The sequence below is a fragment of the Mauremys reevesii genome, linkage group 4 (assembly GCF_016161935.1).
Source record: "Mauremys reevesii isolate NIE-2019 linkage group 4, ASM1616193v1, whole genome shotgun sequence".
Classification (NCBI taxonomy): Eukaryota; Metazoa; Chordata; order Testudines; family Geoemydidae; genus Mauremys; species Mauremys reevesii.
In genome coordinates this window covers 151,259,158-151,285,297 of record NC_052626.1, presented here as the reverse complement: position 1 = coordinate 151,285,297, position 26,140 = coordinate 151,259,158, and the positions used below count along the sequence as shown (strand labels likewise).

General features: G+C 66.5%; 2 protein-coding genes across 3 annotated transcripts; one reads left to right on the top strand and one right to left on the bottom strand.

Moving 5' to 3' along the window:
• Positions 1-133: 133 nt before the first annotated feature.
• Positions 134-19,629, bottom strand: SPNS1 (sphingolipid transporter 1 (putative)). Its single transcript, XM_039538459.1, has 13 exons — positions 19,528-19,629; positions 15,624-15,900; positions 15,305-15,370; positions 14,982-15,118; positions 12,443-12,594; positions 11,972-12,038; positions 7,098-7,240; positions 6,615-6,770; positions 5,546-5,735; positions 4,453-4,518; positions 3,515-3,613; positions 3,245-3,416; positions 134-602 (listed from the first exon to the last, which is right to left on the bottom strand). The coding sequence occupies exons 2-13, from the start codon at positions 15,847-15,849 to the stop codon at positions 508-510; spliced, it is 1,569 nt and encodes a 522-aa protein (XP_039394393.1). The 5' UTR covers positions 15,850-15,900; positions 19,528-19,629; the 3' UTR covers positions 134-507.
• A 1,793-nt stretch (positions 19,630-21,422) lies between these two features.
• On the top strand, positions 21,423-26,117 carry LOC120404884 (arylamine N-acetyltransferase 2-like). Of its 2 annotated transcripts, none has more exons than XM_039537944.1 (2): positions 21,423-21,502; positions 24,581-26,117. In XM_039537944.1, the coding sequence occupies exon 2, from the start codon at positions 24,587-24,589 to the stop codon at positions 25,424-25,426; it is 840 nt and encodes a 279-aa protein (XP_039393878.1). In that variant the 5' UTR covers positions 21,423-21,502; positions 24,581-24,586; the 3' UTR covers positions 25,427-26,117. The 2 variants fall into 2 exon arrangements, with proteins under 2 accessions (XP_039393878.1, XP_039393877.1); XM_039537943.1 differs by lacking the exon at positions 21,423-21,502 and adding an exon at positions 22,581-22,817.
• Positions 26,118-26,140: the final 23 nt, after the last annotated feature.

Sequence of the window (26,140 nt, the reverse complement as noted above, 5' to 3'; positions counted from 1 at the left end):
TGGCTCACCGAGGAGCAGAGCTCACACTCGGGGTGGGGGGGCGGAGTGGGGAGCAAGTGCCCTCCCAGGGGGGAGCAGAGCCCGGCAGCACGGCCAGGAATCCTGCCCCCCGGGACAAAGAGCAGCAGCAAGAGACCTAACGAAGAGTTTAATGGGGTGAAAACATGGCGGCTGGAGGGGGGGCAGGACCCCAGCCCCCTACAATGCAATGGGGGGGCAGGCTGTGAGGCCCCCCCCAAGGAATCCAAGAGCCCCCCCTCAGTCTCTAAGCCCCTCCCTGCGCCAGGGACTGGGGTGTTAAGTTGGGGGTCCCTGGCTTGTCCCAGCCTGGGGTGCCCCATCCATGTCCCTGACCCCGTTTCCTTCACGGGGAGCTCCACGCTCACACACAATACCAGCCCCCAACTGGCACAGTTCGGCCTGCCCCGAGTCCGGCCCGTGGGGGGCAGCGAGAGTCTCTGCCCGGCTGGCGGCGCCCGGCCCCAGCACCGGGGGTGGGGGTGGCTCTCAGATGAGGACGCTGGAGACGGGCACTTTGGTGGATCGGCCACGCTTCGGCACCACAATCCGGTCCTCCGGCTCGGCCTCCTCCGGCAGCAGACCTGGTGGGGGGAGGGGGAGAGTCGGGGGGGGCTGACACGGTAAGCAATGGGGCAGGCCGGGCAATGGGGCAGGCCTGGCGGGGGGAGGGGGAGAGTCGGGGGGGCTGACCCGGTGGGCACTGGGGCAGGCCTGGCAAGGGGGCAGGCCTGGCGGGGGGAGGGGGAGAGTCGGGGGGGCTGACACGGTGGGCAATGGGGCAGGCCGGGCAACGGGGCAGGCCTGGCGGGGAGGGGAGAGTCGGGGCTGACACGGTGGGCAATGGGGCAGGCCAGGCAATGGGGCAGGCCTGGTGGGGAGGGGAGAGTCGGAGGGGCTGACACGGTGGGCAATGGGGCAGGCCAGGCAATGGGGCAGGCCGGGCGGGGGGAGGGGGCGAGTTGGAGGGGCTGACATGGTGGGCAGTGGGGTAGGGCTCAATGTGGGGGCACAGAGCTGCAGGTGCCACGGGGAGGGGAATCTTGATGACTAAGATTATGGGGCAGTGGGGGGCACTGTGGGCCTGTATGTACCCTGGGCGCTTAGCTCGGCGACAGCGTGGGGGGCTGGGGGTGCAGCAGGAGGAGACGGGGTTAGGGGTCGGGGGTGCTGGGGGTCGGGGGGACGTATCCTGGGTGCTCAGCTCGGCCTGCCTGCAGTCGCCCTGAAGGAAGAGGGTGGGTGTGAGGGCCGGTGGGGAGCGGCGGGAGGTGATGGGTTAGGGGTCTGCGGGGCGCTGGGGGATGTACCCTGGGTGCTGAGCTCGGCCCACTTGCGGTCACCCTGGATGTGGGGGCCGGGAGGCGCGGCGGGAGGTGACGGGGTTGGGGGGCTGTGGGAGGTGACGGGGTTGGGGGGTAGCGGGAGGTGATACGGTTAGGGGTCAGGGGGCACTGGAGGTCGGGGCACATACCCTGGGTGCTGAGCTCAGCCCGCTTGCAATCACCCTGGATGAAGAGGGTGGGTGTGGGGCCGGGGAGCGGCGGGAGGTGACGGGGTTGGTGGGGCTGTGGGAGGCGACGGGGTTGGGGGTAGCGGGAGGTGATGCGGTTAGGGGTCAGGGGCGCTGGAGGTCGGGGCACATACCCTGGGTGCTGAGCTCAGCCCGCTTGCAGTCACCCTGGATGAAGAGGGTGGGTGTGGGGGCCGGGGGGAGCGGCGGGAGGTGACGGGGTTGGGGGGGAGTGGGAGGTGACGGGTGTGACGAACTAGGAATGTTCTTAATGTTTTCTCTGAATACTGTGTTGGTGCCTCAGTTTCCCCTAGGCAGTTCTTAAGTATCTAACAGAGCAAAGGGCCGGTGCACCTAAATGCCTGACACTCTGTCTCCTAGCAACTGATGGCCTGGGCCCCCCCTCTGCAAAGGTGCCGGCTGAAGGTGTTGGAGACAAAGGGGTCAGGTGACCTCCTGGCCCGGGAAAGGGGCTGAGCAGAGGAGGGGCTGGGGGGGGTCAGTCTGGAGCTGGCTGGGGACGAGGAGTGAGGGCAGACGTGGGGGTCTGGCTCTCTGGGCCCCAGGATGGACCCGGCCGAGGGGTCCAGTTCTCTGTACCTACAAGCTCTGTGTTAGACCCTGTTCCTGTCATCGAATAAACCTCTGTGTTACTGGCTGGCTGAGAGTCACGTCTGACTGCGCAGTGGGGGGGCAGGACCCTGTGGCCCCCCAGGACCCCGCCGGGGGGACTCGCTGGGGGAAGCGCACGGAGGGGCAGGGGATGCTGAATGCTCCCAGGAGAGACCCAGGAGGTGAAGCCGTGGGAGCTTCTTGCCCTGCAGACAGGCTGCTCCGAGGGAGAGGAGGCTCCCAGAGTCCTGCCTGGCTCGGTGGGGAGCAGCTCCAGAGCAGCGCCCGGGGACTTCGTTGACAATGGGTTATGGGTCTGGGGGGCGCTGGGGAACGTACCCTGGGTGCTGAGCTCGGCCCGCTTGCGGTCGCCCTGGATGAAGAGCGCAGGTGTGGGGGCCGGGGGGAGCAGCGGGAGGTGACGGATTAGGGGTCTGGGGGGCGCTGGGGAACCTACCCTGGGTGCTGAGCTCGGCCCGCTTGCGGTCGCCCTGGATGAAGAGCGCAGGTGTGGGGGCCGGGGGGAGCGGCGGGAGGTGACGGGGTAGGGGGGGCGGGAGGTGACGGGTTAGGGGTCTGGGGGCGCTGGGGACGGGGAACCTACCCTGGGTGCTGAGCTCGCCCGCTGCGTCGCCCTGGATGAAGAGCGCAGGTGTGGGGGGGGAGCGGCGGGAGGTGACGGGGTTGGGGGCAGGAGGTGACAGGTTAGGGGTCTGGGGGTGCTGGGAACGTACCCGGGGTGCTGCGCTCGGCCCGCTTGCGGTCGCCCTGGATGAAGAGCGCAGGTGTGGGGGCCGGGGGGAGCGGCGGGAGGTGACAGGTTAGGGGTCTGGGGGGTGCTGGGGAACCTACCCTGGGTGCTGAGCTCGGCCCGCTTGCGGTCGCCCTGGATGAAGAGCGCAGGTGTGGGGGCCGGGGGAGCGTGGGAGGTGACGGGGTTGCGGGGGCAGGAGGTGACGGATTAGGGGTCTGGGGGGTGCTGGGGAACGTACCCTGGGTGCTGAGCTCGGCCCGCTTGCGGTCGCCCTGGATGAAGAGCGCAGGTGTGGGGGAAGCAGCGGGAGGTGACAGGTTAGGGTCTGGGGGTGCTGGGGAACCTACCCTGGGTGCTGAGCTCGGCCCGCTTGCGGTCGCCCTGGATGAAGAGCGCGGTGGCGAGGAAGAAGCCGCCCCCCAGCACCCCGGCGAAGGCGCTCAGCATCAGGGCGTACTGCAGACTGTGGAATTCCAGCAGGTAGGATGCGGGGCGGCCCCGCTGGATCCTGTCGCTGATCTGGGGGGCAGAGAGGGTGAGCGGAGCCATCCCACAATCCCCAGCACCCCCCCGGCGCTGCGAGCTTCCCCCCAGCAGTGCCGTTGCCGCGCACTCACCACGCCGATGAGGTAGGGGCTGCCGGCGTCACCCAGCAGGTGGGACATGACGATCTGGAAGGACTCGGCCGTGGAGCGGCGTGTGGGGACCACGACGTACTGCGGGCGAGAGGGGCCGGGTCAGCACAGGCGGGGGGGGGACCCTGCCCCCCATCCAACCTGCTGTGTGTCTGTCTGCCCCTGCCCCTCCCCCTGCTCTGTGTCCGTCTGTCTGTCCCTGCCGCCCCAGGTCGCTCCCACGGGCTGGTTGACGGGGTGGGGTGCCGCCCCCCGCGGCGGGTTTGGGGGCCGGGGGTGGGGTGGGGGAGTTGCCCGCAGGGGCTGGCGGGGAGGGTTGCTCATAGGGGCCGGGCTGGAGGGGAGGGTCGCTCAGGGGCCGGCTAGGGGCCGGGGTCGCTCAGGGCCGGCTAGGGGCCGGGAGGGTTGCTTGCAGAGGCTGGCTAGGGGCCGGGGGGGTCACTCCCAGGGGCCGGCTAGGGGCCAGGGGGGGCGGGTTGCTTGCAGAGGCCGGCTAGGGGCGGGGGGGGGAGGGTTGCTTGCAGGGGCCGGGGGGGTCACTCCCAGGGGCCGGCGAGGGGCTGGGGAGGGTTGCGTGCAGGTGCCGGCTAGGGGCCGGGGGAGGGTCGCTCCCAGGCCGGCTAGGGGCCGGGGGTCGCTCCCAGGGGCCGGCTAGGGGCCAGGGGAGGGTTGCTTGCAGGGGCCGGCTAGGGCCAGGGGAGGGTTGCTCGCAGGGGCCGGCTAGGGGCCGGGGGTTGCTCAGGGGCCGGCTAGGGGCCGGGAGGGTTGTTGCAGAGGCCGGCTAGGGGCCGGGGGAGGGTTGCTTGCAGGGACCAGGGGGGTCGCTCCCAGGGGCCGGCTAGGGGCCGGGGGGGTCACTCCCGGGGTGGGGGCGGCGCTGGCCCCGTGGCTCCGGACACGCGGCCGCAGGACGGACTCACCAGCAGGATGTCCGCCACGATGGCCCAGTTCAGGGACAGCAGCGTCTCCCCAATGAAGATAAACACCTGCAGGGGGAGGGAGCCGGTTACTGAGGCTAAGGACCCCCCCGCCCCTCCCCTGCCAACGCTGGGCACCCGGCACACGCGTGTTTGGCGTGTCCACCCCGGCCCTGCTCCTCGGCCCCGAGCGCCCCGGCCCCGCTCCTCGGCCCCGAGCACCCCGGCCCTGCTCCTCGACCCGAGCACCCCGGCCCCGCCTCCTCGGCCCCGAGCACCCCGGCCCTGCTCTCGACCCCGAGCACCCCGGCCCTGCTCCTCGACCAGCACCCCCGGCCCTGCTCCCCTCGACCCCGAGCACCCCCGGCCCTGCTCCCCTCAGTACTGAGCACCCCCCGGCCCTGCTCCCCTCGACCCCGAGCACCCCCGGCCCTGCTCCTCGGCCCCGAGCACCCCCGGCCCTGCTCCTCGGCCCCGAGCATCCCCGCCCCGAGCACCCCGGCCCTGCTCCTCGGCCCCGAGCACCCCCCGGCCCCGCTCCCCTCGGCCCCGAGCACCCCCCGGCCCTGCTCCCCTCGACCCCGAGCACCCCCGGCCCCGCTCCCCTCGGGCCCGAGCACCCCGGCCCTGCTCCTCGGTCCCGAGCACCCTCGGTCCCAAGCATGCCCTGGCTCCAGGCACCGCCGCGCCCCAGACTCATGTAGGTGGTGACGCTGCTGCCCCCGGGACTCACGTAGGTGGCGACGCTGCTGCCCTGGGACTCACGAGGTGGCGACGCTGCTGCCCTGCCCCCAGCCCAGCCCCGGGACTCACGAGGTGGCGACGCTGCTGCCCTGCCCCCAGCCCCGGGACTCACGAGGTGGCGACGCTGCTGCCCTGCCCCGGCCCCGGGACTCACGTAGGTGGCGACGCGGCTGCCCTGCCCCCCCCACAGGGACTCACGTAGGTGGCGACGCTGCTGCCCTGCCCCCCCCAGCCCAGCCCCCCGGGACTCACGTAGGTGGCGACGCTGCTGCCCTGCCCCCCCGGCCCCCCCCGGGACTCACGTAGGTGGCGACGCCGCTGCCCTGCCCCCCCGGCCCCCCCCGGGACTCACGTAGGTGGCGACGCTGCTGCCCTGCGCACACACCAGCGCCAGGAAGAGGAAGGGTGCGGAGCCCAGCAGGCCGGTGGCGCAGACCAGGGGGTCGGCCCGGGGGTTGGTTCGGCGGAGGCGCTTGGAGATCTCCACGCCTGCCCCCACGCCCAGGAAACCCGTCACACAGGTGATGAGCCCGAAGATCAGGCTGTGAAGACAGGGGGGTCAGAGGTCACGGGGAGAGAACGGCTCTGACACTGGGGGGTCAGAGTTCAGGGGTCACGGGGGAGAGAACGAACCCGACATAGTGTGGGGGGGGTCAGAGTTCAGGGGTCACCGGCAAGAACGACCCCGACATTGGGGCAGGGTGTTAGAGTTGGGGTCATTGGGGGAGAAAACGGCCCCGGCACCGGGTGTCAGTTCAGGGGTCACCAGGGAGGGAACGGCACCAGCACTGGGGGTCAGAGTTCAGGGGTCCCTGGGGAGGGAACGGCCCCGACACCAGGGGTCAGAGTTCAGAGGTCACTGGGGATGGCCCCAATTCCCACTGGGGGCCAAGTTCAGGGGTCCCTGGGAGGGGGGGTCAGAGTTCAGGGGTCTCTGGGAGGAACGCCCCGGCACTGGGGGTCAGAGTTCAGGGTCCCTGGGAGGAACGGCCCGGCACTGGGGGTCAGAGTTCAGGGGTCCCTGGGGAGGGAACGGCCCCGGCACCGGGGGGTCAGAGTTCAGGGGTCCCTGGGGAGGGAACGGCCCCGGCACCGGGGGGTCAGAGTTCAGGGGTCCCTGGGGAGGGAACGGCCCCGGCACCGGGGGGTCAGAGTTCAGGGGTCCCTGGGGAGGGAACGGCCCCGGCACCGGGGGGTCAGAGTTCAGGGTCCCTGGGAGGAACGCCCCGGCACTGAGGGTCAGAGTTCAGGGGTCCCTGGGGAGGGAACGGCCCCGGCACTGGGGGGGTCAGAGTTCAGGGGTCCCTGGGGAGGGAACGGCCCCGGCACTGGGGGGGTCAGAGTTCAGGGGTCCCTGGGGAGGGAATGGCCCCGGCACTGGGGGGTCAGAGTTCAGGGCCGGGCCCCCCAGGGGCACTCACCTCTGCTGGGAGCTGCAGGTGTCCCCGTCGGGGCAGGGCCGGCACTGCCCCGTGGCCAGGCAGGAGCGGTACAGGAACGCCGGGGCCCACAGCGCCAGCGACCCCGTCACGAACGCCACCGCCGTGAAGCCCAGCGACGACAGCACGAAGCTGCGGCTGCCGGGGGGAGGGGAGGAAGTGAGAGCCCCCCTCCAAGCACCGATCCCATCCTGCTCCCCCCAGCCCCCCCCGAGGTCCGAGTCCCCCCAGCCCCCCGAGCACTGAGCCCCTCCTGCTCCCCCCAGCCCCTCCGCTGACCCCCAGTCCCGCTCCTCCCACCCCCCCCCCACTCCTCCCAGTCCCCGGCCACTCCCCCGATCAGTCCCCCCTCCTCACAGCTGCATATTGACCTCCAGTGCCTCTCACCCCTCCCAGCCCCACTTCCTGCTCCTCCCATCCCTGGCCCCTGCTGAGCACCCACCGTTCTCGCGCCGCCCCACTCACTTGCGGCTCAGGGCCCTGATGTCAGCGGCCCAGGAGGTGTAGCGCAGGGGGGAGTCGGAGTGACGCTCCACGGCCCCCCGCGGCGGCTCCTGCAGCACCGTGACCAGCAGCACCACCGCCACCACACCCAGCGCCGGTGTCACCTGGGGGGCAGAGAGGGTGACCCCGTGTCACCAAGTGGGGGGTTTTCTTAATGTTTGGTATGAATATTGTGTGCGCCTCGGTTTCCCCCGGGTGTTGCAGCTAAATTTCAGACGGAGCTGCAGAAGGATCCCTCCATAGACAAGCTGAAGGGCCTTGCCGGGCGCAGGGCTGAGGGAAAGATTCCCTTCGGGGGCTGGTGGAGAGGTTCAATGGGACCCTGAGGATGATGCTGAAGACATTCCTGGGCCAGCATCTGCAGGACCGGGACACGGGTTTACCCCACCTGCTGTCCGCATACAGGGAAGTGCCCCAGGAACCCACGGGGTTCTCCCCTTTGCAGCTGCTGTATGGGAGGGGAGTGAGGGGACCCCTGGCTTGGGGAGGAACGGATGGGAGGGGAAGGCTCCCCCGATGGAGAACCAGGGCTGGAGCATGTACTGACCTTCCGGGAAAAGCTCACAGGGCTCATGGGTCCGGCCAGGGAGAACCTAGCCAGGGCCCCAGGTAGGCAGAAGCTCTGGTACGACCGCTCAGCCTATGGCACCAGGCCCAGGTGAGGGGTCTCGTCCCGGAAGCTGCACTAAGCCCTGGGACAGACCCTTCGAGGTCATCCAGCAGCTGAATGGGGAGAACGACGTGGTGGAACTGCCCAGCCGGGCTCACAGCCACCAAGGGGACCAGGTCAACATGATGGAGCCGAACTGTGACAGGGAGAGGCTGGTACTGGCCGTGTGCGGCCAGTGGGAGAAGGGGGACGATCCCCTGGTGGGTCTCTTCCCTGAGACAGGAGCCGGCTCCCCGCTCTGCCCAGCAGGCAGAGATCAGCGAGGTGCCGCGTGTGAGAAAGTGGGAGAAGGGGGACGATCCCCTGGTGGGTCTCTTCCCTGAGACAGGAGCCGGCTCCCCGCTCTGCCCAGCAGGCAGAGATCAGCGAGGTGCCGCGTGTGACAAAGTGGGAGGTTTCTTCTTGAGGTTTTGCATGAATACAGTGTGTGACTCAGTTTCCCCATGTGTTACACAAGACCTAGGTGGTGGGGACAGGGGGTGTGGTTTTCGCTGAGACCAAGTGGGCAGGTGGGGCTGCCTGCCCAGAGCATGGCGGAAGCCCTCCATAACCTGGCAAGGGCGCCTGCAACGAGGGGGAGCCAGGGGAGGGGTGCAGACCTTTTGCCCGGGAAAAAGACAAAGGACATGGGGGGGGGCCCAATGGGCATATCTGAGGCTAGGCCATCTGCTGGCTGGAGTCAGAGGCCCAGGGCACGAGGCCCTGCATCCCCCCACGACAGACTTTGCTGAATGTCCCTGATGTCTGTGCTAACAAGCCCTGTTCTACGCTGGGTTCCTGTTGACTAATAACCCCTCTGTGTCGCACTGGCTGGGAGTCCCGGCTGGCTGTGGAGTTGGGGGGCAGGATCCTTTGCGGGGCATGAGAGGCTTCCCCAGGAGTCCCATTGCTGTGGGGAGCCCCGGGGTGAACAGGGCTGAACGCTCCGAGGTCAGACCCAGGGAGGCCGAAGCCAAGCAGGCTTCTTGCGCTGGTGAGAGTGAGCAGAGTCACGCTGCCCTGGAGACCTGCCAGACTTCATTCAGAGCGGCCAGGAGACCGACCCCGTGTTCCTACCCGGGGCAGCGTTCTCCAGCCGGCCGGGGCTCGCTAACCTGGCTGGCCACCGCGTGGGGACAGGAGCCCACCCTCCCATCAGGTGCTCCCTGTTCACAGTCACTGGGAACACAGCCCAGGGCTGGAGGGAGGGGTCAGGGAGATGCTGGCTTTGGGGGTGATCCAGCCATCCTCCAGCCCCAGGGCCTCTCCTGTGGGGCTGGTCCCCAGGAAAGATGGGTCGATCCATGTCTGTGTGGCCTATCGGAAGCTCAATGCCATCACCGTGTCCGGTGCCTGCCCCATGCCTGGGCCTGACGAGACCCTAGACAAGTTGAGGGGGGCTCGGTACCCCATGACCAGGGATCTCACCAAAGGCTGCTGGCAGGTGCTTTTGGATTCAGAGGCCAGGCTGAAATCTGCCTTTATCACCCACTGGGGCTCTGTGAGCTCCTGGTCCTTCCTTTCGGCCTCAAGGAGGCATTGGCGTCAGGGGATCAGTTACCGAGGGGGTGGATAGTATCTGTGTGGTTAGGCCAGACCTGGGAGGACCGGGTGTCCCAGGTGAAGAGGGGGCTGGGTCGTCTCCAGGAGGCAGGACTGACCGTAAAAGCTGGGACGTGCCGGGTGGGGATGGCAGAGGTGTCGTACCTGGGCCACAAAGTGGGGAGCGGCTGCCTAAAGCCAGAGCCAGCCAAGGTGGGGGCGATCAGAGACTGGCCACTCCCCAGACTGAGAACCAGGTTAAGAAGTGATTATTCCCCTCTATTCGGCACTGGTGAGGCCACACTTGGAGTATTGCATCCAGCTTTGGGCCCCACACTACAGAAGGGATGTGGACAAATTGGAGACAGTCCAGCAGAGGGCAACAAAAATGATCAGGGGTCTGGGGCACATGACTTATGAGGAGAGGCTGAGGGAACTGGGATTGTTTAGTCTGCAGAAGAGAAGAATGAGGGGGGATTTGATAGCTGCTTTCAACTACCTGAAAGGGGGTTCCAAAGAGGATGGATCTAGACTGTTCTCAGTGGTGGCAGATGACAGAACAAGGAGCAATGGGCTCAAGTTGCAGTGGGGGTGGTCTAGGTTGGATATTAGGAAACACTATTTCCCTAGGAGGGTGGTGAAGCACTGGAATGGGTTCCCTAGGGAGGTGGTGGAATCTCCTTCCTTAGAGGTTTTTAAGGTCAGGCTTGACAAAGCCCTGGCTGGGATGCTTTGAGCAGGGGGTTGGACTAGATACCTCCTGAGGTCCCTTCCAACCCTGAGATTCTATGGGTCTATGAAATGGGCCCAGGCCTTTACTGGGATGGGGGGGCACTGCCGGAGGTCTGTGCCCCACTTTATCTCCCCGTCAGTTCCCAGCACAGAGCTCTGCGAGAAGGGGAAGCCAGACACGCTGGTCTGGACTGAGCGGTGCCAGCAGACTCTCCGGGCGCTGGAGGCGGCTCTGGTCAGGGGCCCAGTGCTGGGAACCCCAGACTTTGACGAGCCCTTTATGGTGTTCACAGATGCCCCAGACGCAGCGCTGGGCGCGGTGCTGAAGCTAAGGGGGAGAGACCCCCCATCAGGTACCTGAGCAGGACTCTCTATGTGGCCATAGAGAAGCAGTGCCTGGCCTGGGGTGGACTCTTAAAAAGCTGCAGTCGGATCCATTTGGGCAGCGCTTCACTGTGGACACTGACCAATCGCCCTGCCCTGGCTGCACGAGATGAGAGGGGCCAACGCCAAGCTCCTGAGGTGGAGCCTGCTCCTGCAGGACTATGAGATGGAATGGTCCATGTGAAGGGGAGTGCAAATGTCACAGCCGCTGCTTTGTCCCAGAGAGGGGCCCTGAACTTCCCCAGGTCACCGGCTGAAGTGACCCTGCCCAGTTCGGTCTCGAAGGGGGGAGAGATCTGACAAAGTGGGGGATTTTCTTAATATTTTGTCTGAATGTTCTGTGTGCCTTGGTTTCCCCTGTGTATTGCACAATTCATTCTGTGGTGGGGCAAGAGGGTTTGATCTTTGCAGAGACTCCTGAAAGGGGCACAGGGCTCTGGAAAGGTTGAGAACCGCTGCCTAAGACCAGGTGTGACTGTCACCCAGCAGCTGTCTGGGCCCAGACAATGATCAGACATTTTGTAACTTAGCAACTGATGGCGGGGGTGCGGGGAGCACCCTTGGGATGGAGAACAAAGGTTTGCCAGGGAAAGACGACAAAGGACAAGGAAGGGCAGCTCTGGGTGTGACGGAGGGTCGGAGGGTCGTTGGCCTGGAGGGGAGAACCCGGGCTTGACCAAGATGGACCTTGCTGAAAGTTCCTGCTTTCTCTCCTAACAAAGTCTGTTCTACGCTGTGCTCCTGACAACTAACTGGGACTGGGACAAAGTGGGAATGTTCTTCATGTTTTCTCTGAATACTGCGTGTGCCTCAGTTTCCCCTGTGTGTCACTCAAGTGTCTGGTGGTGGGATGAGGGTGTGTGGTCATTGCAGCGCCCCCTAGTGGGCAGGTGTGACGGCGACTGGCTGCCTGGGACAGAGAACAGCTGACACTGTCGCTTGGCAGGCAATGGCCAGGCCCATCCTCTGCAAGGACCAGCCAGAGGTGGGAGGTGTCGACCAGGTGACCTGCTGGCCTGGGAAAGAGACAAAGAAATAGGGGGGGGTGGGCACAGGGGGTCTGGAGCCAGGCAGCCATAACCAGGCAGCTCCTGTCTGGGACTCAGAGGGGAGAGTCCAGGACTCGGGGTCCCCACAAGATGGGCTTAGCTGGAAGTCCCCGATGTCTGTGCTAACGAGCCCTGTCCTGCGCTGGGCTCCCGAGGGCTGATAACCCGTCTGGTCACACGCTGGCTGGGAGTCCCGGCTGGCTGCGGGGGAGGGGAGTCCCGGCTGGCTGCGGTGGGGGGGGCGGGGGCCCTCTGGCTGCCCCAGGGCCCCGTCCAGGGAGACTCGCTGCGGGGAGCTCATGGGCTGAATGGGGGGCTGGACGTGCCGAAGTCAGACCCAGGACGCTCCCCCTACTGATAACGTTCCCCGAGGGGTGTGTCAGAACAAGAGGGCCCTGTCAGCACGTCACTCGGGGGCTCCAGAGCCCTGAGCCGGCCCCCGTGACACCCCCCACCCCCCGCCCAGCCCCCAGACTCACCCGCAGGGCCCAGTGCCAGTCCTCAGCCAAGTCCTTCACCTTCGAGCCCACGATGTAACCCAGCCCGCTGCGGGGGAAGGGGGCGGTTAGAGCCGGTACCCCCTGCCCCCAACACCCCACCACCCGGCCCTTACCCGAACTGCCCCGAAACCTGCCCCCACCCCAACACCACACCCCACCACCCGGCCCTTACCCGAACTGCCCCGAAACCTGCCCCCACCCCACCGCCATACCCCACTGCCCCCAACTCCAGGCTCCCACCCCACCCTGCCCCAGGCTCCCATCCCACCCTCACTGCTTCCACCGACTCCTCCACACTGCCCGCTCTGACCCCAACACCCCTTACCCAGCCCCCCACCTGTCTCTCAACACTCCTTACACTGACCCCCCGCCTACTGGGGGGGAGGGGAGGGGAGAACTGGGACTCCCACCCCCTGCCCGGCCTGCCCTGTGCCCCCCAGCGCCCCTCACCTGCCGACGGGGATGGCGAAGTAGAAGAAGGCCAGCATGCGGCTGCGCTGGTCGCTAACGAACAGGTCGGCGATGATGGTGGGGGCGATGGTGGAGTAGCTGGCCTCCCCCACCCCCACCAGCCCCCGCGTCACCAGCAGCAGCCAGAACTGCTGTGGAGGGGAGGGGGAGAGACGGCTCAGAGACGGCAATGTACCCCGGCCTGCCAAGGGGCTGAGACGCCCGGGAACGGGGAGCTCACCCCGCAGCTCCCCACGAGCCACAGGCCTGGCCCGGCCACCCCCACGACCGTAAACTCCCCATCACGCTGAGGAGCCTGGAGATGGGGGAACCCAGTACAGGGGAGCGAGGGATACTCAGTGGGGACAACCCCGTTTGCACCGCCTCACCCTGAGCACCATGGGGTGCAGCCTGTGCCCCACGCCCTGCAGGCACAACTCCCCCCCCCCACAGCCCCCAGTCCCTCTGCACCGCTCCAGCTCTCACCCCCTCCACCCCGCACCTGCCCTGCACGCACATCCCCCAGCCCCGCTGCACCCCCTTAGTCCTGGGGGAATTCTGCATCTAAAAATTCTGTGCACAATCTTTTAAAATTCTGCAGATTTTATTTGTCAAAATAACACTACATAATCACGCCACTTTCAATTATTTTGGTAATTTATTTCAATGTACTGTCAGCAAGGACGTCTGAAACAACACAGACACACACACAAATCCCCCCAGGAGTAGAGAGTTAAAGAAACCCCTCTGACAACCCAGTTCCTGTTTCTCTGCCCCCTTCCCCCTCCCAGAGCCCAGCCAGGGGGCCAGACACCCACAACACCCCCCCGCAAAGCCCAACCGCAGGATCCCCTGGCCCAGGTACCAGCACCCCCCTCCCGAGCCCAGCTGTGGCCCCCCAAGCCCAGACACCTGCCCTCCTCCCCCCCAGAACTCAGCCACAGTCCCCCCTTGCCCAGACACTCGCCCCCCTCCGCCCCAGAGGGAGAAACAGCCTGATGTTCGGTCCCAGGCTTGCATGGAGTTTCCTGCACACCACCGTTTCCTTCCCCCAAGGCAGGCTGGGAACTGCAGCTGCCAGGAGCCCCCCAGCTCCCTCCCCTTCCCCCCAGCAGTGTCCTCTCTGTGCGAGCTGGGCTCTGTGGGTCCAGCAGCACTGGTGGCGGCCAGCAGCCCTGCAGCCCATTTCTGTGGGGGAAAGGAAATTCTGCGCACATGTTAATTTCTGCAAAATTGACTCCTGGGGGAATTCTCTGCTAGTTATCCTAGCACTACTGCACGTGCGCATAATTAATGAGCCATGCATATTTTTAATTTTTTGTGCAGAAAAAAAGCTTCTGCCGAAATGTTGCTGCAGTTCCACCTTTTGCCCTCCAGAGGGTGCTGTGGCACAAGAACAACAGTCGCTTCCTGCAGACAACAACTTCTGCAGTTCCGTTTGGCCCATCAGAGGGCGCTGTGGTGCTAGAACACAGCAGCAGCTCCCGGCCAGCAAGGGAAGAGAAAGAGGCTGCCTTCTGTGCAGAGGGTCGGGTCAGGAGACGGGGCTATGGGGAGACAGACAGCGTGGGGTGCTGGGGGATCAGACAGGGGCTCATAAGAGCTAGTGAGGGAGGACAGACTGGGGCAGGGGCTGAATGGGAGTGGAGGCACTGGGACACATGGGAATGGGAGAGGGGGTACAGGGACACATGGGGCAGAGTGTGGCTGAGGAGGCACAGAGACATAGGGACAGGGGAAGTGGGTACAGGGACACACAAGGGACAGGTGGTGGCTGGGTGGGGGCACAGAGACACACGGGGCTGGGGGAGGGGGCACAGGGACACACAAGTGACACGGGAAGGGGGTGCAGAACCACATGGGGCTGGGGGAATGGGTGTCTGAGTGGGGCTGGAGGGACCCATGTGGCCAGGAGCTGCAAGGACCCATGGCGGTGTCAGGGACAGGGCAGATGTGCCTGACTGAATGGGGGGCTGGGATCAGCCAGGGTCTGCACAGGGGAAGCTCCCTAACAATCCCTCCCCGTCCCCCCCCAAACCTGTTCCAGACTTTTTCCACCCACACCCAACAACCCTCCAAGCTCTCAGCCAGGCTCCTTCCCTCTCCCTCAGCAACTCCGTTCCCCCCGACTCCCCCCAGCCTTTGCCCTGCTTCCGAGGGGGGCGGGAAACATGGTTCCCTATGGCAGTTTACATGAATTATTACGGGGTTAATATGCTTAGTAAGGAATCTACTTGTCAAAAAACATTTCCTGAATCTTTTTTGTTGTCTGTATAGTTTCAGATGTACTTGCTGACAGGTATTTTAAAATAAATGACAAAAAATAATTAAAACTGGTGTGAATATATTGTTATTTTGACAAATACAATATGCAGAATTTTAAGATATTGTGCACAAAAATTTAAATTTTTCTTGCAGAATTTTTAATTTTTTGGTGCAGAATTCGCCCAGGAGTAAAAATTCCGCATTGCGCAATGGCACAGAATTCGCCCCGCTCTGCGTGCCCCTCCCCACCTGCGCGCGGCCTGCCAGCCGGTACCTCCTGGGGGATGAAGCTGGAGCCCAGCGTGACGGCCGACCAGAAGGCGATGCCCAGACAAAGCAGGCGCTTGCGGTGGTAGCGGTCGCCCAGGTACCCGAAGATCGGGGCCAGCACCATGTAGCTGCTGATGAACACTGCGGGGAGGAAGGGGGGGGGTTAGAACTGGGGCACTGCACTGTGCACAGCCCCTCCCCCATCAACCCCCCCCCCCCCCACCGGAGAATACGCCACCCCAGCCCCCAGAGGGTGTCACCCCATATACACGGTGCATCCCTTCCCCCATCGCTATGGGATCCCCCTCCCTCCCCCTGCCCCCATACCTGTCTGGAGGAGCCCGGAGCTGCTGTCTCCAATGCGAAAGAACGACTCAATGTCGGGCAGAATGCCTGGGGAACCGGGGGGGGGGTGTTAGAAAGTGGGGAGAGCCCCCCATGGGCCCTGCAGTCCCCACCTCTGCCAATCCCTAGCCCACCTCCCACAGTAGATCTCCACATCCCATGCAGTCCCCCAACCTCTGCTGGCCCCAAACCCCACTGCTCACACAATCCTCTCCATCATGCAGCCCCGACCCCCACAGCTCCCACCCCCACGCACACACAGGGCCACCCCCCCCCCCCCCCACACACACACAGCCCTCACCGGCCACGGTGAAGCGGTCCATGTAGTTGAGCAGGTTGATGTAGCAGAGAACGGCGACGATCATCACCGAGCGGGGGTATGAGATCCCGGTGACGGTCTGCACCCCCACTTCCGGCTGCCCCCCGCCCGCCCGCGACCTCCCCTCCGCCGCCTCCTCCTCCTCCGTCTCGTCCGCCTGGCTCAGGAATGGGGCGGCATCAGGGTGGGGGCCGTGCCGGGTCGCCATGGCCGGGGGTTGTGCAGCTGCCTCACGGGGAGCCTGGCTCCGGAGCGGGGCCTGCGGAGGGTGGAGAGAGGGGGGTTAGTTACCCCAGCACTACGGCTCCCCCTGCCAGTCACGACCTCCCCAACAGTCCTGCCCCATGACCTCCCATCCCCACATAACCCTGCCCATCACCTGCCCAACCTCTAATAGCCCCGCCCCCACGACCTCTCATCCCCCAATAGCACCGCCCCCACGACCTCCCATCCCCTCCAATAGCCCCACCCCTATCACCTACCCAACCCCCAATAGCCGCACCCCATGACCTCCCATCCCCACATAACCCTGCCCATCACCTGCCCAACTTCTAATAGCCCCGCCCCCACGACCTCTCATCCCCCAATAGCACCGCCCCCACGACTTCCCATCCCCTCCAACAGTCCTGCCCCATGACCTCCCATCCCCACATAACCCTGCCCATCACCTGCCCAACCTCTAATAGCCCCGCCCCCACGACCTCTCATCCCCCAATAGCACCGCCCCCACGACCTCCCATCCCCTCCAACAGCCTTGCCCCATGACCTCCCATTCCCCAATAGCCCCGCCCCACGACCTCCCATCCCCTCCAATAGCCCCACCCCTATCACCTACCCAACCCCCAATAGCCCCACCCCATGATCTCCCATCCCCACATAACCCTGCCCATCATCTGCCCAACCTCTAATAGCCCCGCCCCCACGGCCTCCCATCCTCCAACAGCCGTGCCCCACGACCTCCCATTCCCCACGGGCCCCGCCCCACAACCTCCCATTCCCCAATACCCCGCACCCATGACCTCCCATCCCCTCAATCGCCCCACCCCTATCACCGACCCAACTCCCCATAGCCCCACCCCATGACCCCAGTTCTCCCGCAGCGCCCCACCCCGTAACCCCAACCCCGCAGTTCTCCCCGCAGCTCCCCACCCCGTAACCCCAACCCCGCAGTTCTCCCGCAGCTCCCCTCACCCCCATAACCCCAACCCCAGTTCTCCCGCAGCGCCCCACCCCCCGTAACCCCAACCCCGCAGTTCTCCCGCAGCTCCCCACCCCGTAACCCCAACCCCGCAGTTCTCCCTCAGCGCCCCACCCCGTAACCCCTGCAGCTCCCCACCCCCGTAACCCCAACCCCGCAGTTCTCCCGCAGCTCCCCACCCCGTAACCCTGCAGCTCCCCACCCCCGTAACCCCAACCCCACAGTTCTCCCTGCAGCTCCCCCCACCCCCCGTAACCCCAACCCCAGTTCTCCCGCAGCGCCCCACCCCCATAACCTCAACCCCAGTTCTCCCCACAGCTCCCCTCACCCCCATAACCTCAACCCCCAGTTCTCCCACAGCCCCCACCCCGTAACCCCACCCCCATAACCCCGCAGCTCCCCACCCCGTAACCCCAACCCCGCAGTTCTCCGCAGCGCCCCACCCCCGTAACCCCAACCCCGCAGTTCTCCTGCAGCGCCCCACCCCCATAACCCCAACCCCAGTTCTCCCGCAGCTCCCTCACCCCCATAACCCCAACCCCAGTTCTCCCGCAGCGCCCCACCCCGTAACCCCAACCCCGCAGTTCTCCCGCAGCTCCCCACCCCGTAACCCCAACCCCGCAGTTCTCCCTCAGCGCCCCCACCCCGTAACCCTGCAGCTCCCCACCCCGTAACCCCAACCCCGCAGTTCTCCCTGCAGCTCCCCACCCCGTAACCCCAACCCCAGTTCTCCCCTCAGCGCCCCACCCCGTAACCCTGCAGCTCCCCACCCCGTAACCCCAACCCCGCAGTTCTCCCGCAGCTCCCCACCCCGTAACCCCAACCCCAGTTCTCCCGCAGCGCCCCACCCCCATAACCTCAACCCCAGTTCTCCCCACAGCTCCCCTCACCCCCATAACCTCAACCCCCAGTTCTCCCCACAGCCCCCACCCCGTAACCCCACCCCCATAACCCCGCAGCTCCCCACCCCGTAACCCCAACCCCGCAGTTCTCCCCTCAGCGCCCCACCCCGTAACCCCGCAGCTCCCCACCCCGTAACCCCAACCCCGCAGTTCTCCCACAGCCCCCACCCCGTAACCCCAACCCCAGTTCTCCCCGCAGCTCCCCACCCCCGTAACCCCAACCCCGCAGTTCTCCCCGCAGCTCCCCACCCCGTAACCCCAACCCCGCAGTTCTCCCGCAGCTCCCCACCCCGTAACCCCAACCCCGCAGTTCTCCCCGCAGCTCCCCACCCCGTAACCCCAACCCCGCAGTTCTCCCCGCAGCTCCCCACCCCGTAACCCCAACCCCGCAGTTCTCCCCGCAGCTCCCCACCCCCGTAACCCCAACCCCGCAGTTCTCCCGCAGCTCCCCACCCCGTAACCCCAACCCCGCAGTTCTCCCGCAGCGCCCCACCCCGTAACCCCAACCCCACAGTTCTCCCACAGCCCCCACCCCGTAACCCCACCCCCATAACCCCGCAGCTCCCCACCCCGTAACCCCAACCCCGCAGTTCTCCCCTCAGCGCCCCACCCCGTAACCCCGCAGCTCCCCACCCCGTAACCCCAACCCCGCAGTTCTCCCGCAGCTCCCCCACCCCGTAACCCTGCAGCTCCCCACCCCGTAACCCCAACCCCGCAGTTCTCCCGCAGCTCCCCACCCCGTAACCCCAACCCCAGTTCTCCCCTCAGCGCCCCCACCCCGTAAACCCTGCAGCTCCCCACCCCGTAACCCCAACCCCGCAGTTCTCCCGCAGCTCCCCACCCCGTAACCCCAACCCCAGTTCTCCCGCAGCGCCCCACCCCATAACCTCAACCCCCAGTTCTCCCACAGCTCCCCTCACCCCCATAACCTCAACCCCAGTTCTCCCCACAGCCCCCACCCCGTAACCCCACCCCCATAACCCCGCAGCTCCCCACCCCGTAACCCCAACCCCGCAGTTCTCCCTCAGCGCCCCACCCCGTAACCCCGCAGCTCCCCACCCCGTAACCCCAACCCCGCAGTTCTCCCCACAGCCCCCACCCCGTAACCCCAACCCCCAGTTCTCCCGCAGCTCCCCACCCCCGTAACCCCAACCCCGCAGTTCTCCCCGCAGCTCCCCACCCCGTAACCCCAACCCCGCAGTTCTCCCCGCAGCCCCCACCCCGTAACCCCAACCCCGCAGTTCTCCCCGCAGCTCCCCACCCCGTAACCCCAACCCCGCAGTTCTCCCTGCAGCTCCCCCCACCCCCCGTAACCCCAACCCCGCAGTTCTCCCCTCAGCGCCCCCCACCCCCCGTAACCCCAACCCCACAGTTCTCCTGCAGCGCCCCCACCCCGTAACCCCAACCCCACAGTTCTCCCCACAGCCCCCACCCCCGTAACCCCACCCCCATAACCCCGCAGCTCCCCACCCCCGTAACCCCAACCCCGCAGTTCTCCCCTCAGCGCCCCCACCCCTGTAACCCCGCAGCTCCCCACCCCGTAACCCCAACCCCGCAGTTCTCCCTGCAGCTCCCCCACCCCGTAACCCTGCAGCTCCCCACCCCCTGTAACCCCAACCCCGCAGTTCTCCCTGCAGCGCCCCCACCCCCGTAACCCCAACCCCACAGTTCTCCCACAGCCCCCACCCCGTAACCCCAACCCCCATAACCCCGCAGCTCCCCACCCCGTAACCCCAACCCCGCAGTTCTCCCCGCAGCGCCCCCCACCCCGCCATGACCCCGCTACCGAGGCGGGGCGCGCAGCTCCCTGCTTCGATCATGTGACGCCCCCTGCGCGTCACGTGACCCATGGCGAGTCCCGCCCCTTCCGGAACGTCACCGCCGACCACTCTCCGCAGTAACCATGGAAACGGGGAAACCCCCCCCCGCTGATTCCCAGCGGGGACAGAACCATGGCAACCGAAGCGTGACCCCCCCCTAACCACCAGAGACACCCTGCGGCGTCACCATGGCAACCACCGGGACACCCCCCCCCAGCGACCCCTGGCGCCGTCACCATGGCAACCGCCGGGAGCTGGCTGGACACTGGGCCGGGGCCGGGCGGATCCATGTGGGGCGCTAGGGGGCGCTGTGCTGGGAGTGGGGGGCTCAGTGGGGGAGGGTCTCCCCAGCAGTCAGTGCCGGCCCCAGTGGGGCGCTGGGGGCCCTGTGCTGGGGGTGGGGGCCCAGGGAGGCGCTGGGGGCCCTGTGCTGGGAGTGGGGGCCCAGGGAGGCGCTGGGGCCCTGTGCTGCAGGGTGGGGGGCTCGGCTGGGGCCGCTCTCCCCAGCAGTCACTGCCGGCCCCAGTGGGGCGCTAGGGGCCCGGTGCTGGGGTGGGGGCTGGAGGCGCTAGGGGCCCTGGGCTGGGGGTGGGGGCCCTGTGCTGGGGTGGGGCCCAGGGAGGCGCTAGGGGCCCTGTGCTGGGGGTGGGGGCCCAGGGAGGCGCTAGGGGCCCTGTGCTGGGGGTGGGGGGCTCGGCAGGGGGCACTCTCCCCGGGGTGGGGGGCTCAGTGGGGGAGGGTCTCCCCAGCAGTCAGGGCTGGCCCCAGTGGGGCGCTAGGGGCCCTGTGCTGGGGGTGGGGGGCTCGGCAGGGGCCGCTCTCCCCAGCAGTCAGTGCCGGCCCCAGGGAGGCGCTGGGGGCCCTGTGCTGGGAGTGGGGGCCCAGGGAGGCGCTGGGGGCCCTGTGCTGGGAGTGGGGGCCCAGGGAGGCGCTGGGGCCCTGTGCTGCAGGGTGGGGCCTGGCCAGCCGCCTCCCCAGCAGTCACTGCCGGCCCCAGTGGGGCGCTAGGGGCCCTGTGCTGGGGTGGGGGCCCAGGGAGGCGCTAGGGGCCCTGTGCTGGGGTGGGGCCCTGTGCTGGGGGTGGGGGCCCAGGAGGCGCTAGGCCCTGTGCTGGGGTGGGGCCCAGGAGGCTAGGGGCCCTGTGCTGGGGGTGGGGCCTCGGCTGGGGGCACTCTCCCCGGGGTGGGGGGCTCAGTGGGGGAGGGTCTCCCCAGCAGTCAGAGCTGGCCCCAGTGGGGCGCTGTGCTGGGGGTGCGGGCGCTGTGCTGCGGGGTGGGGGGCTCGGCTGGGCCGCTCTCCCCAGCAGTCAGTGCCGGCCCCAGTGGGGCGCTGGGGGCCCTGTGCTGGGGGTGGGGGCCCAGGGAGGCGCTAGGGGCCCTGTGCTGCAGGGTGGGGGGCTCGGCTGGGGAGGCCAAGCCCCGGGATGAGACGCTGCATCGCCCGGCTGGTGGAGCGGCTGGATGCCCCCCTGCGGCGCTGGGGCTGCTGGGCCCCATTGAGCCTGGCGCCCTGGGCTGGCACCGGCAGGAGCAGGAGGAGATGCTGCCCGAGCTGGACCCGGTGCCCGATCCCGGTTCCAGCCCCTGCCCACGGCGGTGCCCAGTGACGCCCCCCGGGGCACTGGTGGGAGGTTGCAGGGGGGTTACATTGGGGAGGGGAAGGAAGCTCCCTGAGCTGTAACCGGAGCCAGGAGGGGGGTGGGGAGACGTGACACCGTCTGCCCCAGAGACCGAACAAAGGGAGGAGGAGCAGTGGGGAGGGGGAGGGAGCTGCTGGAGGAAGTTTTGTGTTCAGTTTTGGGCTGGGGGGGGGGTGCAACGCAGGGAACCCCAAGCTGGGGTCTAAGCTCCCTGCCCCCCCCCCCCAGGGACCTGGCTGGGGGGTCCTGGTTGTGCCTACAAGCTCCGCTTGGGACTGTGCAGCTGCTGTGTTACTGGCTGGGTGAGAGTCCCGGGGAACCGCAGGACGAGGGGTGCAGGGCCCTGACTCCCCCACACGCTGTGCCAGAGGTGCAGGCCAGCAGGGGCCCAGGCTCTGCCCCCAACGCACCCCACCTCTGGCTGCCTGTCAGTGCCCCAGAGTCGCCCTCCCCCGAGGGGGCCAGAGTGCCCACCTGCTGCCCCCTGCCCTCACGCCCTGCTGCCCCCTGCCCTCACACCCTGCTGCCCTCACACCCTGCTGCCCTCCTCTGCCCTCACACCCTGCTGCCCTCACATGCCCCTGCCCTCACCCTGCTGCCCTCTGCCCTCACACCCGGCTGCCCCCTGCCCTCACACCCTGCTGCCCTCACACCCTGCTGCCCCTTGCCTTCACACCTTGCTGCCCTCACACGCCCCTGCCCTCACACCCTGCTGCCCCCTGCCCTCACACCCTGCTGCCCTCACACCCTGCTGCCCCTTGCCTTCACACCTTGCTGCCCTCCTCTGCCTTCACACCCTGCTGCCCTCACACGCCCCTGCCCTCACACCCTGCTGCCCCCTGCCCTCACACTCTGCTGCCCTCACACGCCCCTGCCCTCACCCTGCTGCCCTCACATGCCCCTGCCCTCACCCTGCAGCCCTCTGCCCTCACACCCGGCTGCCCTCACACCCTGCTGTCCCTGATTTAAACACGCTGCTGCCCTCACACCCTGCTGCTCTCACACACCCCTGCCCTCACACCCAGCTGCCCCTGCCCTCACGCTGCTGCCCTCTGCCCTCACACCCTGCTGCCCTCACACCCTGCTGCCCTCACACGCTGCTGCCCTCACACGCTGCTGCCCTCTGCCCTCACACCCTGCTGCCCTCACACCCTGCTGCCCTCTGCCCCCCAATCCAGAGTCTCCAAAACTCATCAAATCACCTGTGTGCATGCGGGCGGTGGAGGGGCTGCACAGGAAATACTCCCTGGCTTTGAATTCAGTGGGTAAAGGTGGGTCAGTGGGGGCTGGGAACACAGGGCATGGGGGGCACGGGGGCCTTGGATGTTGGGGGCATCTGTTGGCGCTGGGAAGGGGGAGTTGGGAGACTGGGGGGTGATTACCACCCCCCTTCCCAGGGCAGGTAGGTGGGAGAGTGGGGGGCTGCTCCCCTGGATACCACCAACCCCCTTTACCCCATGGGTACTGGGGAGAGGCCAGGGAGGCCCTGCCAGGCTAGGAGGGGTTAAGGAGCTGTCACGTGGGGGGCGGGGGAAACCACTGGAGAGGACACATGTCTCCCCGCCCAGCTGGAGATGCGGAAGCAAAACCCTGGGCAGGGCCAACTGCAACCACAGTGTGAGTGCTGCAGGCCGGATTCGAACCCAGTTCTGGGAGGGGAGCAGTGGTTAGAGCAGTGGGGGCTGGGAGCCAGGACTCCTGGGTTCTCTCCCCGGCTCTGGGAGGAGTGGGCTCGGGGTTAGAGCGGGGGCTGGGAGCCAGGACTCCTGGGTTCTCTCCTGGCTGTGGGTGGGGAGCAGGGGCTGGTGGTTAGAAGGGGGCGGGAGCCAGGACTCCTGGGTTCTCTCCCCGGCTCGGGATGGGGATCCAGTGGTGAGGGCGAGGAGCCAGGACTCCTGGGTTCTCTCAGTGGCTCTGGGAGGGGAGCAGGGGGCTGGGGGGTTAGAGCATGGGGAGCGGGAGCCAGGACTCCTGGGTTCTCTCCCTGGCTCTGGGAGGGGAGCAGGGGCCAGTGGATTAGAGTAGGGGGGCCCGGGAGCCAGGACTCCTGGGTTCTCTCCCTGGCTGTGGGTGGGGAGCAGGGGCTGGTGGGTTAGAGCACGGGGGGCTGGGAGCCAGGACTCCTGGGTTCTCTCCTTGGCTCTGGGAGGGGAGCAGGGGCTGGTGGGTTAGAGCACGGGGCGGGAGCCAGGACTCCTGGGTTCTCTCCCTGGCTCTGGGAGGGGAGTGGGGGCTGGTGGGTTAGAGCAGGGGGGCGGGAGCCAGGACTCATAGAATCATAGAATCTCAGGGTTGGAAGGGACCTCAGGAGGGATCTAGTCCAACCCCCTGCTCAAAGCAGGACCAACCCCAACTAAATCATCCCAGCCAGGGCTGTGTCAAGCCTGACCTTAAAAACCTCTAAAGAAGGAGATTCCACCACCTCCCTAGGGAACCCATTCCAGTGCTTCACCACCCTACTAGTGAAAAAGTTTTTCCTAATATCCAACCTAAACCTCCCCCTCTGCAACTTGAGACCATTACTCCTTGTTCTGTCATCTTCTACCATTGAGAACAGTCTAGATCCATCCTCTTTGGAACCCCCTTTCAGGTAGTTGAAAGCAGCTATCAAATCCCCCTCATTCTTCTCTTCTGCAGGCTAAACAATCCCAGTTCCCTCAGCCTCTCCTCATAAGTCATGTGCTCCAGCCCCCTAATCATTTTTGTTGCCCTCCGCTGGACTCTCTCCAATTTATCCACATCCTTCTTGTAGTGTGGGGCCCCAAACTGGACACAGTCTCCAGATGAGGCCTCACCAATGCCGAATAGAGGGGAATGATCACGTCCCTCAATCTGCTGGCAATGCCCCTACTTATACAGCCCAAAATGCCATTAGCCTTCTTGGCAACAAGGGCACCTGCTGACTCATATCCAGCTTCTCGTCCACCGTAACCCCTAGGTCCTTTTCTGCAGAACTGCTGCCCAGCCATTCGGTCCCTAGTCTGTAGCAGTGCAGGGGATTCTTCCGTCCTAAGTGCAGGACTCTGCACTTGCCCTTGTTGAACCTCATCATATTTCTTTTGGCCCAATCCTCTAATTTGTCTAGGAAAAAAACAAAATAATTGGAGATATGCCAATCTCCTAGAACTGGAAGGGACCTTGAAAGGTCATTGAGTCCAGCCCCTGCCTTCACTAGCAGGACCAATTTTTGCCCCAGATCCCTAAGTGGCCTCCTCAAGGATTGAACTCACAACCCTGGGTTATTAGCAGGCCAATGCTCAAACCACTGAGCTATCCCTCCCCCTGCGTTCTCTCCCTGGCTCGGGATGGGGATCCAGTGGTGAGGGCAAGGAGCCAGGACTCCTGGGTTCTCTGCTCACAGCCCCCGCTTTGCCCCCCAGCCCGGGATGGACGTGGGTGCCTACCTCTCCCGGATCGGGTACCAGGGCCCGACGGAGCCCACCCTGGAGACGCTGCAGGGGCTGCACCGTTGCCACCTGTTCTCGGTGCCCTTTGAGAGCCTGAGCGTGCACTGCGGGGAGCCCATCACCCTGGCGCTGCCCCTGCTCTACGACAAGATCGTCCGCCGGCGGCGCGGCGGCTTCTGCTACGAGAACAACGGGCTCTTCCTGTGGCTGCTGCGGGCGCTGGGCTTCTGCGTGGTGGGGCTGGCCGGCCGCGTCCGGAACCGCTTCACCGGGCGCCTCGGGCCGCCCCGCGACCACTTGGTGCTGCTGGTGCGGCTGGGGGGCCAGCGCTTCCTGTGCGACGTGGGCTTCGGGGACGGCTTCCTGGAGCCCCTGCGGCTGGAGCCGGGCCTGGAGCAGCCGCAGGAGGGCGGCACCTTCCGGCTGGGCCTGGCGGGAGGCGTCTGGGCACTGGAGCGGCTGCGGGCGCCGGGCGAGGAGGGGCAGCTGCTCTACACCTTCACGCTGGAGGAGCGGGAGCTGGGAGACTTCGCCGCCATGTGCTGCTACCACCAGCAGGCCCCCAGCTCCATCTTCGCCTGCAAGTCCTTCTGCAGCCTGCCCCAGCCGGGCGGCGGCCGCCTCACCTACATGGGCTGGCGCCTCATCGCCACGCGGGGTGGGGTGCGCACGGAGACCCCCCTGCAACCCCACGAGATCCCCGCCCTGCTGCAGCGCGCCTTCGGGGCCCAGCTGAGCGGGACCCTGCTGCCCAAGGACCAGGACATCCAGCCGCCCCCCGAGGGGGAGGAGATGGGGCAGCTCCCCCCCACTGACTGAAGACGCTCTGAGAAACGAGGTGGGGGACAGACCCAGAGACCCCCTGACAGCACCCTTGGGTGCCCGGCTCGGAGAGCTGTAAAACAGGCCGGCCAGGGCAGAAACCTGGATGGGGGGAGCTCCTGGGCCCAAAGGGAAGAACGAGGGGTGGGCTGGGAGCCAGGACTCCTGGGTTCTCTCCCCAGCTCTGGGTGGGGAGCAGGGGCTAGTGGGTTGGGTTGGGGGTGGGTCAGGACTCCTGGGTTCCATCGCTGGCTCAGACACCGACTCTACGATCCTGGGTGGGTCCATCCCTGCTGTGTATTGAGCGTGAGCTGTGGGGCAGGGCCTGAGCAGCGAGGGGGCCCTGATCCCTGGGGGTGAGGGTCCTTGCAGGGTCCGGCACAGGGCCAGTCACTCTGGCCCCACAGCTGTGTCCGCCCACCCCCTCCCCACCAGTAAAGGGCAAGAGGCTCAGGACCGAGGTTCTGGGTTCATTTATTCATTCCATAAAAGCTGCTTTGCCCCCTCAGTGCGGGGGGATAAACGCCCCTGAAGTCCCCTATTTACAGACGGGGGCGGCGGGGCCGGGTCTAGGCCTCGCTGACGTGATGGGCAGGCTCCGGGCCGTGCCGAGGTGCGGGGGTGAGGGCAGGGCCATGCCCAGCTGCTGCAGGGTGCCAGCGACTGCAGCAGCCGGCTCCGTGCCCAGCTGGGGGGAGGTACCGGGGGCTA

Bases quoted from the DNA above. Each gene is read 5' to 3' on its own strand.
- SPNS1 (XM_039538459.1), bottom strand. From the start codon at position 15,849: ATGGCGACCCGGCACGGCCCCCACCCTGATGCCGCCCCATTCCTGAGC. The intron at 15,119-15,304 runs GTATGGGGGCAG...TCCTCCCCGCAG, and splicing joins CTCCGGGCTCCTCCAGACAG to TGTTCATCAGCAGCTACATG. The intron at 603-3,244 runs GTAGGTTCCCCA...TCCCCCCACCAG, and splicing joins GGCCGAGCTCAGCACCCAGG to GTCTGCTGCCGGAGGAGGCC.
- LOC120404884 (XM_039537944.1), top strand. From the start codon at position 24,587: ATGGACGTGGGTGCCTACCTCTCCCGGATCGGGTACCAGGGCCCGACG.